The sequence below is a fragment of the Ochotona curzoniae genome, unplaced genomic scaffold, assembly GCF_017591425.1.
Source record: "Ochotona curzoniae isolate NIBS_2020 unplaced genomic scaffold, NIBS_Ocur_1.0 contig_883, whole genome shotgun sequence".
Taxonomy (NCBI): Eukaryota; Metazoa; Chordata; class Mammalia; order Lagomorpha; family Ochotonidae; genus Ochotona; species Ochotona curzoniae.
In genome coordinates this window covers 34,824-48,839 of record NW_024466599.1, presented here as the reverse complement: position 1 = coordinate 48,839, position 14,016 = coordinate 34,824, and the positions used below count along the sequence as shown (strand labels likewise).

The 14,016-nt window shown below is 44.0% G+C and overlaps 1 protein-coding gene and 1 pseudogene across 1 annotated transcript; one reads left to right on the top strand and one right to left on the bottom strand.

Annotated features, from left to right (window-relative positions):
- Positions 1–5,375: 5,375 nt before the first annotated feature.
- TLR8 (toll like receptor 8) lies at positions 5,376–12,917 on the bottom strand. The gene is made up of 2 exons (XM_040992759.1): positions 12,690–12,917; positions 5,376–8,512 (listed from the first exon to the last, which is right to left on the bottom strand). Exon 2 carries the CDS (start codon positions 8,504–8,506, stop codon positions 5,396–5,398), a length of 3,111 nt encoding a protein of 1,036 aa, XP_040848693.1. The 5' UTR covers positions 8,507–8,512; positions 12,690–12,917; the 3' UTR covers positions 5,376–5,395.
- LOC121165475 lies at positions 10,858–10,948 on the top strand (annotated as a pseudogene).
- Positions 12,918–14,016: the final 1,099 nt, after the last annotated feature.

Sequence of the window (14,016 nt, the reverse complement as noted above, 5' to 3'; positions counted from 1 at the left end):
AGTATGTGCGTGTGTGCACGTGTGCGTGGGAGCACATGAGTATATTAACATTTGTCTTTTGCAAAAGTTGTTTAAAATTAATACAATTTAGTTTTAATTGTTAATCAATGCTCTTGTTTCTGAATTTACAGTGGACATTTTACTTTTGGGTAATGTTTTCTGAAACCGGTATTTGATATTTTTCATTGATAATTTTTTCTGATACTAAGCAACCTGGTGGCTCAGACTTGTTGAAGGTACACGCCCCACCTTAAAAAGCCAATTGTTTATAAAAATAATAATTAGTAAATAAAAAGGGTGGATGTCTTCCGGAGACACTTTATCTATAATATTTCTAATACTTGTAAAATTTGCCTTTTAAAATTTTCCTCAAAGAGACATCAATACTCCTGCTGATAAACATTTTTTATACTCTCTGATAAATTCTTGTGTATATAAAACAATAAAATGATTGATACTCTAGAACACTAATAACCCGTGGAAAAGGTTATGCTCTTGTCTCTAGAATTTCCTGATGGATCCTCAACACTGTGGGTTTCCCTATGGTTCATCCAGCCTCGGAATTGCAGCAATGCCATGGAATACAACGATGCCCCTGGAGAAGATGGAATCCCCAGGGGAGCTGCCGCTAACTACTGTAAAACCAGATTTGTTTTTATTTATTTATTTATTTATTTTTTATTGGAAAGGCGGATATACAGAGAGCAGATACAGAGAGGAAGATCTTCTGTCCAATGATTCACTCCCCAAGTGAGCCGCAACGGCCGATACTATGCCGATCCGAAGCCAGGAGCCTCTTCCAGGTCTCCCACGCGGGTGCAGGGTCCCAAAGCTTTGGGGCGTCCTCGACTGCTTTCCCGGGCCACAGGCAGGGAACTGGAAGGGAAGCGGGGCTGCCGGGATTAGAACCGGCGCCCATATGGGATCCCGGGCGTGCAAGGCGAGGACCTTTAACCACTTGCGCCACCGCGCCAGGCCCCAGATTTGTTTTTTAATGTTTTTGTTTCACTACAGGTCAGGAGTACAGAGAAATCTTCCACCTTCTTAGAGTGTTTGAGAAAGACTTTAAAGATTTATTTATTTTTATTGGAAAGGTGGATATATGCAGAGGAGGAGAGACAGAGAGGAAGATTTTCTGTCCAATGATTCACTCCCCAAGCAGCCGCAATGGCTGGAGCTGAGCCAATCCGAGGCCAGGAGCCAGGAGCTCTTCCTGGTCTCCCACACGGGTGCAGGGTCCCAAGGCTTTCGGCCATCCTCAACTGCTTTCCAAGGCCACAAGCAGGGAGCTGGATGGAAAGTGAGGCCGCCGGGATTAGAACAGGGGTCCATATGGGATCCTGGTGCATTTAAGGACTTTAACCACTATGCTTTTGTGCCAGGCCCAAGGAAGACTTTAAATATAATTTATTAAGACTGCAATAGGTGATTTATAGAGAACAGATTCTTAACTGCCTTAGACAGTAGAAAACCTATAGAAACATGCAGTGGGATCCAAGAGCAACCCTGACACCCCCTTAAAAGGAAGTTGTGTGTACAGAGCAGGAGGGGATCCCAGGGCGGAGCAGGAGGATAAAAAGGGGTCTGTATCCTAGTCCTGGAAACCCCCAGAGGCCTCCCAAGTGCTTTCACCACAAAAACAGTGGATACTTTATCATGGATTGTCAGTATGGACACCGAGAACCATATCCCGACTGCCAAGGAGACCACAGGGAATGTGAAGGCCCTCGGAGGCCGAGAACTCTGAGGTCAGTCATTTCCTATTGGATTTCCCACAGGGGATGGTAGCAGTCCAGAACCCTCGTCATAGAGTCTGGTGACATTGGAGCCCTGACTGGTTCTCAGAGATAAAAGGATTGTAAATTTCCTTCTGGACTCAGGGGAGGTGCTTTCTCTGGTTCTTACCTGGTTCCAGCTTTGGCTCCCAGTCCTCTCTTACACCACCATCAGGGTTGTTCTGGAGCCCCAAAATTAGTTCAGACAGAGACTAATAAAGGTCAGCTTGTTGATAATCACTCAGCCTGTACCAACCCAAAGCTTTGGGACCCTGCACACATGTGGGAGACCCAGAAGAAGTTCCTGGCTCCTGGCTCTGGATCGGCTCAGCACTGGCCATTGCAGTCACTTGGGGAGTGAATCATTGGATGGAAGATCTTCCTCTCTGTCTCTCCTCCCCTCTATATCTGACTTTGTGATAAAAATAAATAAATCTTCAAAAAAAAAAAAGAATTATAAAACTATTTTGATTATCCCAAAATGCATGAAGTTCTGTTGTGGAGTGCAGCCAGTGAAAGCACCCAGTGACAGTGGGCAAATGACATGTGGCTGCGTCCCTGCCCTCTGTCTTGAAGGTGGGTCCTAATAGTGATGGAATGTTAATTTCACCCTCAGCTACTCCCCCCCACCACCACTTAGGAATTCACTCCTGCCCACCTGTGACTCACCTAGCAACTCAGATGGGAGAGTATTGCATTGTTGTGTAGCCACTCCCCTCACAATCCCCTTTAAAAGGCCCATGAAGCAGGGGCTCGCTCTTTCTGGTCAGGTGCTTCTGTTACTCTGGCACCTCGATTCTTGGCTGACCCAGGACAGGTAATGCCCTGAGCATGGTCTCTGTGTACTGCTTAGATGGGACAATGGATATAGTAATGTTGTTTCTGTTTGTGTACTATCAGGAGTTCCAGGAGAGGTGAGGCATAGCAGTGGTGGAATGTGGGCAGAGAAGCCAGGGAAAGGATAATGTCTGCAGCTTTGTGAGTGTGTCCAGGTTCTTTGTAAGTGTGTCCAGGTTATTCATTGCATGTCTGTTAGGACAACTTGTATTGTTGGGGGAGCTGTGCCGTAGTTCTTCAGCTTAACGGATGGACTTCAGGATAATGACCATTTGTTCCCCTTTAGATTATGTTTGGTTGGACTATGATTGGTTGGATTGCCATAAGGACTTGTGATTTGCTACTTCTAGTATGCTGTATTATCACTAAGCTTGGTTAATAAGAATCCTTAATAAACCTTAAACATGTCTGGTGTGATCTCACTCACACCCTGTAACAGTTCTATAAAATCATGCTTGAATACTATAAACTGCAAAGTTTAAATTTTGGGTTAACAATCTCCCTGAAAAACTTTTACCAATTTAAAACTGCTAATACTAAACAAGATGTAACTGCATAGAAACTTTGATGTTAAGTTTACAATCAGCTGTTATATACGATGGATGTTAATGTTGAACCTTTCACTGTTCCTGTGCCACTCTGATTTAGGTTAAACTCAAAAACGTTACCTTGAGAGAAATTATAGCTGCTATTTTTCTTCTGCCAAGGACCCTTAGATGCATTCCCTAGAGAATACCTGGCTGCTGTGGCCCCCTCTCTTTGCCCCTTTCTCAGCTTGAAGTACCCAGAGTGACCACCGGCCAAGCATCCCTGACATGCAACCAGGGTCCATTTTCTGGGAAAAGAGGATGTTGAGGAGTTAGACGAAATGATAGGCAGTTGGGGTATGTGGTCCCTGGTGAAGTTATTTTTGTATAACATATAGTATTGCTTCTCCCCATTTTCAGCTCTTCCAATGACATATTCTCCCTAGCTACATCTTTCAGGCCTAATTTTACAAAACACAGAAGTTGAATTTGTAGGACATTCATAATCTTTGCTATTTGGGAGACAATAGCCTGTTGAATCTCCCCTGAATGCACCAGGATGAATTCATAAGGAGATGAGTGAGCAGGATCCAGCCTGGTTCACGGTTTTAGATAAAGAACCTGCTAGAGGAACTAGCTGTGTTTGGGGGAAAGGTACCTTGTTATTGAGATGTAAATGGCTCAAGCCCATCCTCCATGGAGACCTGCCTGACAACCTCCTTTAAAAGTCTGGTGCTGTTAATAAACAGCACCAGGCTCTGTGCACCAATCCATACTTGCAGGACAGCAAAAGCCTCCCATGCCATCTCCGGGCAGGGGCTCACGACAACCCCTTTCCCTTCTTCAGGGCATCCTAGGAAACACTTGGGGGCTTAGGCAACTCTGTCATGTGCATTTGAGGCAGGAATTTGGCTTCACAGCCCCCTGCCAGATGCTGCTGCCCTCTCGTTCACCAGGGAGTGCTTCACTGTCCTCCAGGGATCATCCTGGATGCAAGACTCTTTCTCCTGCAGGCCAGCCGTGGACCATCGGCCGCCACTGATGTGCCACTTGCCACACGATACCCCAACAGCTGATGTGTGTTCTCCACAGAGGTCCTTCTCACCAGGACAAGTAGAATAGCAACATACCTGGATCCCTCGCTTGTGCCCGCCACTCTCACAGCACGCAACGGCATAAGTTGTGCAAGCCAGGGGTACAGGCACCCTCACTGGTCTGGTGAAGGAGCTGCTGAAGAAACCGGCAAGGGGGGGAGCTGGGTGCTGTGGTGTGGTTGTGTGTGGTGCAGGGTGGTGTCCCAGTGGGTCAAGCCTCAGCCTGCCAGGTGGATGGCCTGTATGGGTGCTGCTTCAAATCCTGGCTGCTTCATCTGCAGTCCAGCTCCCTGCTGATCCTCCTGGGAAAGCAGCGGAGGATGGTGCAGGGGCTTGTGCCCCTGTGCCCCTGTGCCCCTGTGCTCCTGTGGGAGATCTGGAGGAAGCTCCTGGTTCCCAGGCTTGTCCTGGCCCAGCCACAGCTGGCTCTGGTGGTGGTGCTTGGGGAAGTGAGCCAGCAGATACAAGAAAGATTGTTGTCTCTCCCTCTCTGGCAATTTTTAAATTATATTTTGGCAATATTTTTATTATATTTTGGCAATCTTTACAGTGTTGATTAGTGTCAAAATGACAAGGGCTAAAGGGAATATTGAGGAGACACCCCACCCAGGCTCCCATCCACCCCAGGTCCCGATTGTAGGGCATGCTCGGATGCTTCATGAAGTCCACATAGAAATGATTCTACCAGGCCCGGCGCGGTGGTGTAGTGGTTAAGGTCCTCGCCTTGAATGCCCGGGATCCCTTATGGGCGTCAGTTCTATCTCCGCAGCCCCGCTTCCCATCCAGCTCCCTGCCTGTAGCCCAGAAAAGCAGTCGATTACGGCCCAAAGCTTTGGGACCCTGCACCCGCGTGGGAGACCCGGAAGAGGCTCCTGGCTTTGGATTGGCATAGTATCAGCTGTTGCACTCACTTGGGGAGTGAATCATTGGACGGAAGATCTTCCTCTCTGTCTCTCCTCTTTGTATATCTGCCTTTCCAATAAAAAAAATAATAAAAATAAATCTTCAAAAAAAAAAAGAAAGAAAGAAAGAAATGATTCTACCACGAATCATTGGGTGATTGAGGCACTCAGTGTTCGGTGATTGACTATTCGATTGACACTGCTTGATGGAGGCACTCTGTTCTGGGGTGATGGACTCAGTTTGGTGATTGACTATTCAATCAGCACTGCTTAATGGAATCCACGTAGAAATGATTATACCGTGAATCATTCTCAGTCAAGACCACGTTTCTCAGACTCTGCCAGAATAGACCTTCCGCCCGGGGGTTGTCAGGCCAGCGCATGATCGAACTCCTGCAGAGGCGCCGCCGCAGCCTCAGGTACTGCGAGTGCTGTAGCACCGGCTCCAGCAGGATAAAGATAATCACGTCCATGTTTTCATCCATTAGCCTCTGCAGCGCCAGGTAGAAGGCAGTCTTGAAATTCCAGCTTTTTGCATAATTTTTGGTTAAAATAAATATTGTTTTCTTGCTCTGGTGGATGCTCTGCATGAGGTTGTCGATGATGGCAAGCCCTGGGTCCCAGTCCCTCTCCTCCAGGCAGAGCAGGACATGGCTGTCCTCACTCTCCTCCAGGTGGGGGCGCAGCTCGTGCATCACCCAGTCCGTCACAGACGCGTCTTGGGTGTCATAAGAAATATAAGCGTCGTAGAAAGTTCTGGAAGCAGCACGTGACCTGTGACCTTTCACCTTGGCCAGACACACGTGGTACATGAACCAGGCATCCCAGGAGAACAGATGGTGAGCCATGGCGACCAGCAGGACCAGAGAGGTGAGGAAAAAGGTGAAGAAAAACAGGATGGCTGCGACAGCGTCCGACACGCAAGTCTCGAGTTGGAGGCTCACCACGCTCTTCCCTCTCTGATCGCCGGGACTGGCGCACAACACATCTGTCAACCTGGGGATTGTGACATGCAGATGTTCGTCCATCCAGATGCGGAAGTCACTCATGTCACACGTGCAATCGAAAGGGTTCCCGCCCAGCTCCAGATGCTTCAAGTTGGTCTGAGGCGGAAGCGTGGATGTGTGGATTCTCCTGAGCTGGTTGGATCTTAGATCGAGGTGCTCCAAACTACTGGATTCGGACAGGAAGCCGGAAGGGAGAAATCGCAGCTTGTTCCGGCTCAGCAGGAGCCACTTCAGCGAAGACGCGTGTTGGGAGAGACTATGAGTCACAAAGGATAGATGATTGCCACTTAGATCAAGCAGCTGCAGATGAGGAAAGTGTTGTAGCAACGTCCAGTTGAAGAAACTCAGCATGTTATCATTTATATACAATTCATTCAGACTCTGCGGAAGATTGCTGAAGGCCTCACCCGGAATATGTTGCAGTTTATTGAAGGATAAATCGAGCCGAGTTAGATTTTGCAGACAATAAAAAAGGCACCAATATCTGTGGTCGCCATTATTCCACAGCAGGTCGAGGCGGTTGTTGCTAAAAACTAACTCGTTCAATGACACGCTGTTCAGTTGATATTCTGTTAAAGTATAAATGTCATTGTGGCTCAGATTTAAGACTCTGAGCTGCGTTAAATTCTTAATAAATCCCAGACGGTGCGTGACACCCGCAATTCTAAAATAATGCGCGTTGGAACTCAGATCCAGAACTTCCAACTCGGAAAGTTCACTCAGAGCCTTGTTGTCGTCGAAATCTAATCGATTATTGGTCAAATCCAGATACTTAAGACGAGGCAGAGCAGAAAATTCTTTCCCGTGCAGCACTTGGCCGTTGCCGTTCGATGACAGGTTTAGGCACGCGATGTCTTGGAAACCTTCGAATTGCTTTTCTCCAATAAAGAAAATGCTATTTAAGCTCAAATCCAGCGCTTTGCCGTACGCGGTGCACTGCGGCTTGATCAGAGGACGGGTGTAGTGATAAAAATTGGAATGCGGGTCAAACTTTGGCTCAGTGGAGCGTGTTCGCAGCACGTGACCAGGCCGAGAGGAATTTTCTAGAAGGTTTTGTCCATTTTTTTGTTCCGTCTCGTTGACCAGAGGCGAGATTCTGTTTTCCGACAAGTAGATGGTTTTCAGGCTGGGGAAGTTCTGGAAAAGGCTAAAATCGATCTGTTTAATGAAGTTGATGCCCAAGTTAATGGTGTTTAAATGTGGCAGGTTCATCAGCGGCTGGAAATGTTCTTTTCTCAGTTCTTGGAACACGTAACCTCTTAAATGCAGTGTCCTGAGAGAGCGAAGCTCAGTAAAGGTTTTGGAAATATTAATATATTGCAAATAGCTTGTTTTTTGGTAGTTAAAAGACAAGTCAAGTGTCTCTAAATGGGGCAGTTTTGTTAAAAATTCCCCCGAGGCGATTTCTTGCACTAAATAGTTGAATTCCAGATCGAGCACTTTGAGAGAAGTCATATTTTCAAACCAGGAGGCCGGGACAGCGCGCAGGGACGTGCTGGACAGGTTGAGGTGCGTGAGCTGCCCCAGCGGTTGGAAAGCCAAAGGATCAATGTGGATGGATGCTTCTCCGTCGCAAGGCGTGCAGGGGAACGGCGCGTTGAAGCACCGGGGGCAGTTCCCGCTTAAATCCAATAATCGCAAATTTTCCAGCCCCTGGAAGTCGTCCCGGTTCACGTTTCTGATCTTGGTGTTGCTCAGGTAAAGCTTGGTCAGGGAGGCCGGCAGTGTAGACGGCACGCGGCCCAGGTTATTAAAGGACAGCGACAGCACCTGCAAATTTGTGAGCTCTTTAAACGTGCCATTTTCTATATTCAGTGATTTGTTGCAAACAAAATAGCAGTTCCAGCCCAGGTAGAGACTTTCCAGGTAGTGGAGTCCTGAAGTGTGACTTTTCCTCAGAGAAGTGATTTTATTTTGAATTAGACTGAGCTCCCGCAGAGAGTCGGGCAGTCCGGCGGGTATTTCATACAACTGGTTGTCTTCCAGCAGCAACTCGCTCAGGTTTTTGAGGCCCCAGAAGGCCCCGTCCGTGATATTCATGCCGTTTTGACTCACACTGGGATTTTCACCCTGGAGCTGCTGGTTAGCGTTGTGGTTAAGGTTGATTTTGGTGACGTTTTGCAGCTGCTGGAACGATTCGTTTGTGATCTGAGTGATGAGATTATCAGACAGGTCGATTTCTGTCACGTTTTTTCCCACCGTCCGAGGCACTTCCAGCAGGCGGCGGCTGTTGCACTCTGCGACCACAGAGTCATTTTCTGTTTTTTCGTCGCAAGGAAAGCTCCTGGAGTGGTTGGATTCAGAGGAGAATTCCCAGAAAGCGGTTAGCAGGACGAGGCAGGCCACAATCCGAGCAAGGGACATGTTTTCCTAAGAATAGAAGACAGAAATACAACATTACATCAGTGTTAAATCGTTTGATTTTTTGAAATGTGAATTTCGGTCCCAGCTCCCTAGCCTAGTGGCTAAAGTCCTCTTCTTGTACGTGCTGGCGCTCTATGGGGGGTGCTGGTTTGTGTCCCAGCTGCTCCACTTGCAAAACAGGACGGAAGATCTTCCTGTCTCTGTGTTTCCAACTCGGTAATTCTGACTTTCCAACAAAATAAATAAAATCTTAAAAAAAAAGAAATGCGAATTTTGTGAACAGTGGAATTCATGGCATCGAATTCCTTTCCTTTTTGTCATATTTATTTATTTGCAAGGAAAGGCAGAGTTACAGAGGGAGAGGGGAGGACAGAAGGGGAGAGAAGGAAAATCCATCAAATTACTTTCCTTTTTTGTCATATTTATTTATTTTGTCATATTTACTTTATTTATTTTGTCCTATTTCTTTATTTGCAAGGAAAGTCAGAGTCACAGAGTGAGAGGGAGAGACAGAGAGGGAAAGAGAAGGCATCCATCTGCTGGTTCGTTCCCCAAATGGCTATAACAGCCTGCGCTGCACCAACCCGAGGCCTGGAGCCAGGTGCTTGGTCTGGGTCTCCCACATGAGCACAGGGGGCCTAGAATTGGGCTGTTTTCCACTGTTCTAAGGTGCTGCTGCTACACGCTTAAATTCTAAAAGAAAGTCCTATTTGGAGGGGCCTGGTGTGGTAGCCTACTGGCTAAAGTCCTTGCCTTGAATGCACTGGGATCCTACATGGGCGCCGGTTCTAATCCCGGCAACCCCACTTCCCATCCAGTTCCCTGCCTGTGGCCTGGGAAGGCAGTCAAGAACAGCCCAAAGTCTTTGGGACCCTGTACCTGCGTGGGAGACCCTGAAGAGGCTCCTGGCTCCTGGCTTCAGATCAGCACAGTTCTGGCCATTGTAGTCACTTGGGGAGTAACCAGTGGATGGAAGATCTTCCTCTCTGTCTCTCCTCTCTGTAAATCTGCCTTTCCAATTTAAAACAAACAAAAACAGGACCACATTAAGGTTATGCCCATTAGTGACAGGAGGGGTCCTGATTTTTTTAATATTCATTTCTTTTTTCTAAATTATATTTTTGATATGATTTTTAAATTATATTTTTGATAATCTTCATATAATTAATTAGGGTAAAAAGGTTCAAGGGCTACAGGGAAGTGGGTAAGACTATTATTTCCATGTTGTTTCCTTCACAGATCTAAAGTAAAGGAGGATTTTAAGAGAGAAGCCCCACCCAAGTTCCCATCCACCCCAGGTCCTGATTTGATAAACAAAGTCCAGAGGAGCATGTCCACCCCAGGTCCTTCCTGTGTGGTTTGGCGGAGCTACAAAATGACACTGGACACCCCCAAAAGGCTCATGCGTTAGGGAGGTCAGCACCAATCTGCTTACGAGCCTATATTGGGAGGATTCCAATATTAATTTTAATATTGGAATTATTAATTAATATTAGTAGTCATTAATCATTAATATTAATTGATATTGTATTATAATATGTCATTAACAATTATATGCTAGGCCTGGCATGATGGCGCAATGGTTAAGGTCCTCGCCTTGCACGCCCTGGATCCCATATGGGCGCCAGTTCTAATCCTGGCATACCCACTTCCCATCCAGCTCCCTGCCTGTGGCTTGGGAAAGCAGTCCAGGACGGCCCAAGGCTTTGGGACCCTGCGCCCGTGTGGGAGACCTGGAAGAGGCTCCTGGCTTCGGATTCGCATAGTATTGGCCGTTGTGGTCACTTGGGGAGTGAATCATCGGACAGAAGATCTTCCTCTCTGTCTCTCCTCTCTGTATATCTGCCTTTCCAATAAAAACAAAATAAATCTTAAAAAAAAATTATATGCTATATAATTATATATTATATGTTAATTATATTAGTAATTATATTATGCTATAATAGAATATTAATGACCACACATAATATAATTATACATTGATCACATAGTATATATTAATCACATATTAATATTTCATATATTATAGTACAATATATTAAGAATTATAATATAATATCAATATTATATATGATTATGTGTTATGTATTATAAATTAATTATATCAATACTTATTACATAATATATTAATAATTGTAATGTAATGATATTAATTAATATCAATTATTTTTGATAATATGAATTCCAATGCTAATATTTGGAGGGTTCCCATACTAGGGGTAGGTTTTCCATCTTGCAACGCTGATCACAAAGGCCTAGCAGGTTCTGTGTGGCACCACCAAGACTCCAGTGATGTCAGATGGACGCTCCCACACACTTCACCACAGCCAACTAAAAACCCAACCCTCTGTTCGCTCCCGCAGCGCGGACACTAAAACTGGAACGATGCAGAGAAGCCTGTGCAAGGACGACACGCCAATGAGGGAAGCGTCCCGTATTTTTATAATGGACTCTTTGCTTGGTACACATTTGCAATGAAACAATCTTGACTGGGTTTGAACTATAATACTGCAACAAGGTGGAGGAATCCAGCATGGGGCGAGGGCACGAGGAGGGGTGGGGGGGAATCCCAGAGCCTATGAAACTGTGTCACATAATGCAATGTAACTAATAATAATTTTTAAAAACCCTCAAAACAACAATAACAACAAAAACTCTAAAAAAAAAACACTCAACCCCCCCCAAAAAAACCCTAAAAAAAACTAAGAAAAAAACAACAAAAACTCTTAAAAAAAAAACCCAGCAAAAAACTAAAAAAACTCAAAAAAACCCAGCAAAAAAAACCTAAAAAAGTCAAAAGAACAACAAAAACTCTAAAAAACTCAAACAAAACAAAAAACTCTAAAAAAAAAAAACAGCAAAAAACCTCTTAAAAAAAACCCTCAAAAAAAAACCCAACAACAACAACTAAAAAATACCTATCACAACCTGTATTTGCTAATACTGATGCAGCACAAATAACACACTCCAATGTGTTGCTACATTGCTTTTTTGCTCTGGCTTCATACCAGAAACTTCAAAAATTAAAATTTTAAAATACATGCTCGTAGGATTTCGATTTGGTTGGTCTGTGCTCAGCATGAACTCTGCAAAAGCTCTTGCTGGGATTAGAACCAGAGCCAAGAACCTTGACCTCCATCTGCATCAAGCTGATCCTTTTTCCAAAGTTTAATTTGGTCCTATTATTATTCTGTCTCATACTTTCATTTTGTAAAGCATCATCACATTTTAGTGCCGAATTAATTGACCTGCAAGATCCACAATGGAGAACAAGAGAATGTAAAAAAAAAAAAAAAACATGAATTAAAAACTGAAATATGCATAAAATGATGGAGAATGATTCTAAGGACTAAAAGAAGCAACAGATGAGCCTGGGGGGAAAATATAGAAGATAGAGAATATAGGGGAAAATACAACAGGGATTTTAGATAAGATTCTCTTGGAAAATACAAGAAATTGAAATGGGGAAAATAAAAGAGGAATTTTAGATAATTAATTCCTGGAAAATACAAGAAATTGAAATAATTCTTGAAATAAGGCTGAGGGGGAAAATACAGAAAATACAACAGGAATTATAGATAGGGTTCTCTTGGAAAATGAGGGAAAATAAAAGAGGATTTTTAGATAATTCATTCCTGGAAAATACCAGGAATTGAAATAAGGCTATGTACTTGCTCTTCCATCTCCTTGAGTTTTCTAGAGAATATGTCGTTTAAAAGAAATGTTTTTTTTTCAGTCAGACAGTTGTTGACATGCACAGAAATGCAATTCCTACCGTGTGTACCTATTGTACAATATTAATTATAAACATAGAAGCGCATGACTTAATTTCATGAAGTCCTGGCTGCTGCTCTTTGTGAGGGAAAATGCAGCATTTTCTGCAGAAACAGCAAGATGAAAACCATCCCCTTTCCCCCTCCCCGAACTGAGGTTGTTCTAGAAAATTTCATCGTCTGCAAGAAAGCCCACAGTCCCATTACGTTGCTAGCTTGCAATTTTGTTGTTCTGCAGTTGCAGTAAACAAGGTTGTCTCTGCGATGGATTGACAAAAAAATGTGCTAATAATGACTTTATAGCAATGCAATTGATTTACAGAAATGTGCTAATAATGACTTTATATTTATAGCAACGCACAGGCAGATCGGAGAGCAAGCCGAGTCCACTTCTCTGTTTGCAGACTTACCTCTGAGATATTTCTCTGCCCGTTGATGACCTTCTTCAGATCCCAAGCCAGAATTCATGGGGTCAAAAAAAAAAAAAAAGAAAACAAACAAACAAACAAAAAGGCACGCTTTTTTCCTTGCAAAAAGCTGAGTGGCGACTTAGCACTTGTTTGTTGAGCGACTAACTGTTCATTGCTTGGAGCAGCAGAGAAGAACATGCACACTCCTCCTCTGTGCAGATGCTCTGGAGGAAAAGGAACTGCTCAACTTCCTGAAAATGGGCCATTTTAGCCCTTGGGGGAGGGAGTGGGCTGTGGCTTTGCAGAAGTTGAGGGTGGGAAGAAGGGAAGTTGTGATTGCTTCACTGTTGCCACATCATGGCTGACGGCAGCTTAAAATTTTAAAACTGAAATGCGAGAGGGAAAAAAGGACACACATGAAGTGATTTGAATAGGAGCAAGCTGCATGAACTGATTAAATAGGAGCAAGCTGCATGGAGTGATTAAATAGGAGCAAGCTGCATGGAGTGATTAAATAGGAGGAAGCTGCATGGAGTGATTAAATGGGAGCAAGCTGCATGGAGAGATTAAATAGGAACAAGCTGCGTGGAGTGATTTAAATAGGAGCAAGCTGCTTATATACCAGAAAATTTAATTTTCCTAAATGGATTCGACACAGAGTGAATTAAATACCAAATTCTCAGAGCCTCCAAAGGTTCAACCAGGGATTGGCAAATTTTAAAGGCGAATGCCAACTTTCCCAGGCGAGCCCAAAATTCTCCCTGACCAGGAGCTGGCAAACACGTCCTTCTGACAGGCTCCCAGTCTCTTGGTTTTTCCTTAAAAACCTTTTCCTTAGAAATAAAATGAAGTAAAGTAGAAACTCTATTGTCCAGCAGCGGACCTGGCCGTCTTCTTGGAGAACTGGAGGGTTTTTTGTCAACTTTTCTGCAAAAGTCAGATTCCTGTGTTCTTCGATTCGAGGCCACAAAGTATGGACAGTCTTTCAAAGCCTATTTTATATATTTACATATTTATATTCATATATTACAAGTCAAGGCAGCCTATTTTATATATGTATGTATTTATATTTATATATTTCAAGGCCAGAAAGTATCAACCAATCATGGACAGTCTTCCAAAGCCCATTTTACATATTTATATATTTATATGTCCGTATTATCAGGGTTAGCATAGTATATTTATATATTCATACTTATATATTTATATGTATATATTATAAGGGCTAGCATTCTACATTTATACATTTATATGTATATATTATAAGGGTTAGCATTCTATATTTATATGTCTATATTATCAGGGTTAGCTGGTGTCTATGCTGGGA

Excerpts from the sequence above, each read along its gene's own strand:
- TLR8 (XM_040992759.1), bottom strand. The coding sequence starts at position 8,506 with ATGTCCCTTGCTCGGATTGTGGCCTGCCTCGTCCTGCTAACCGCTTTC.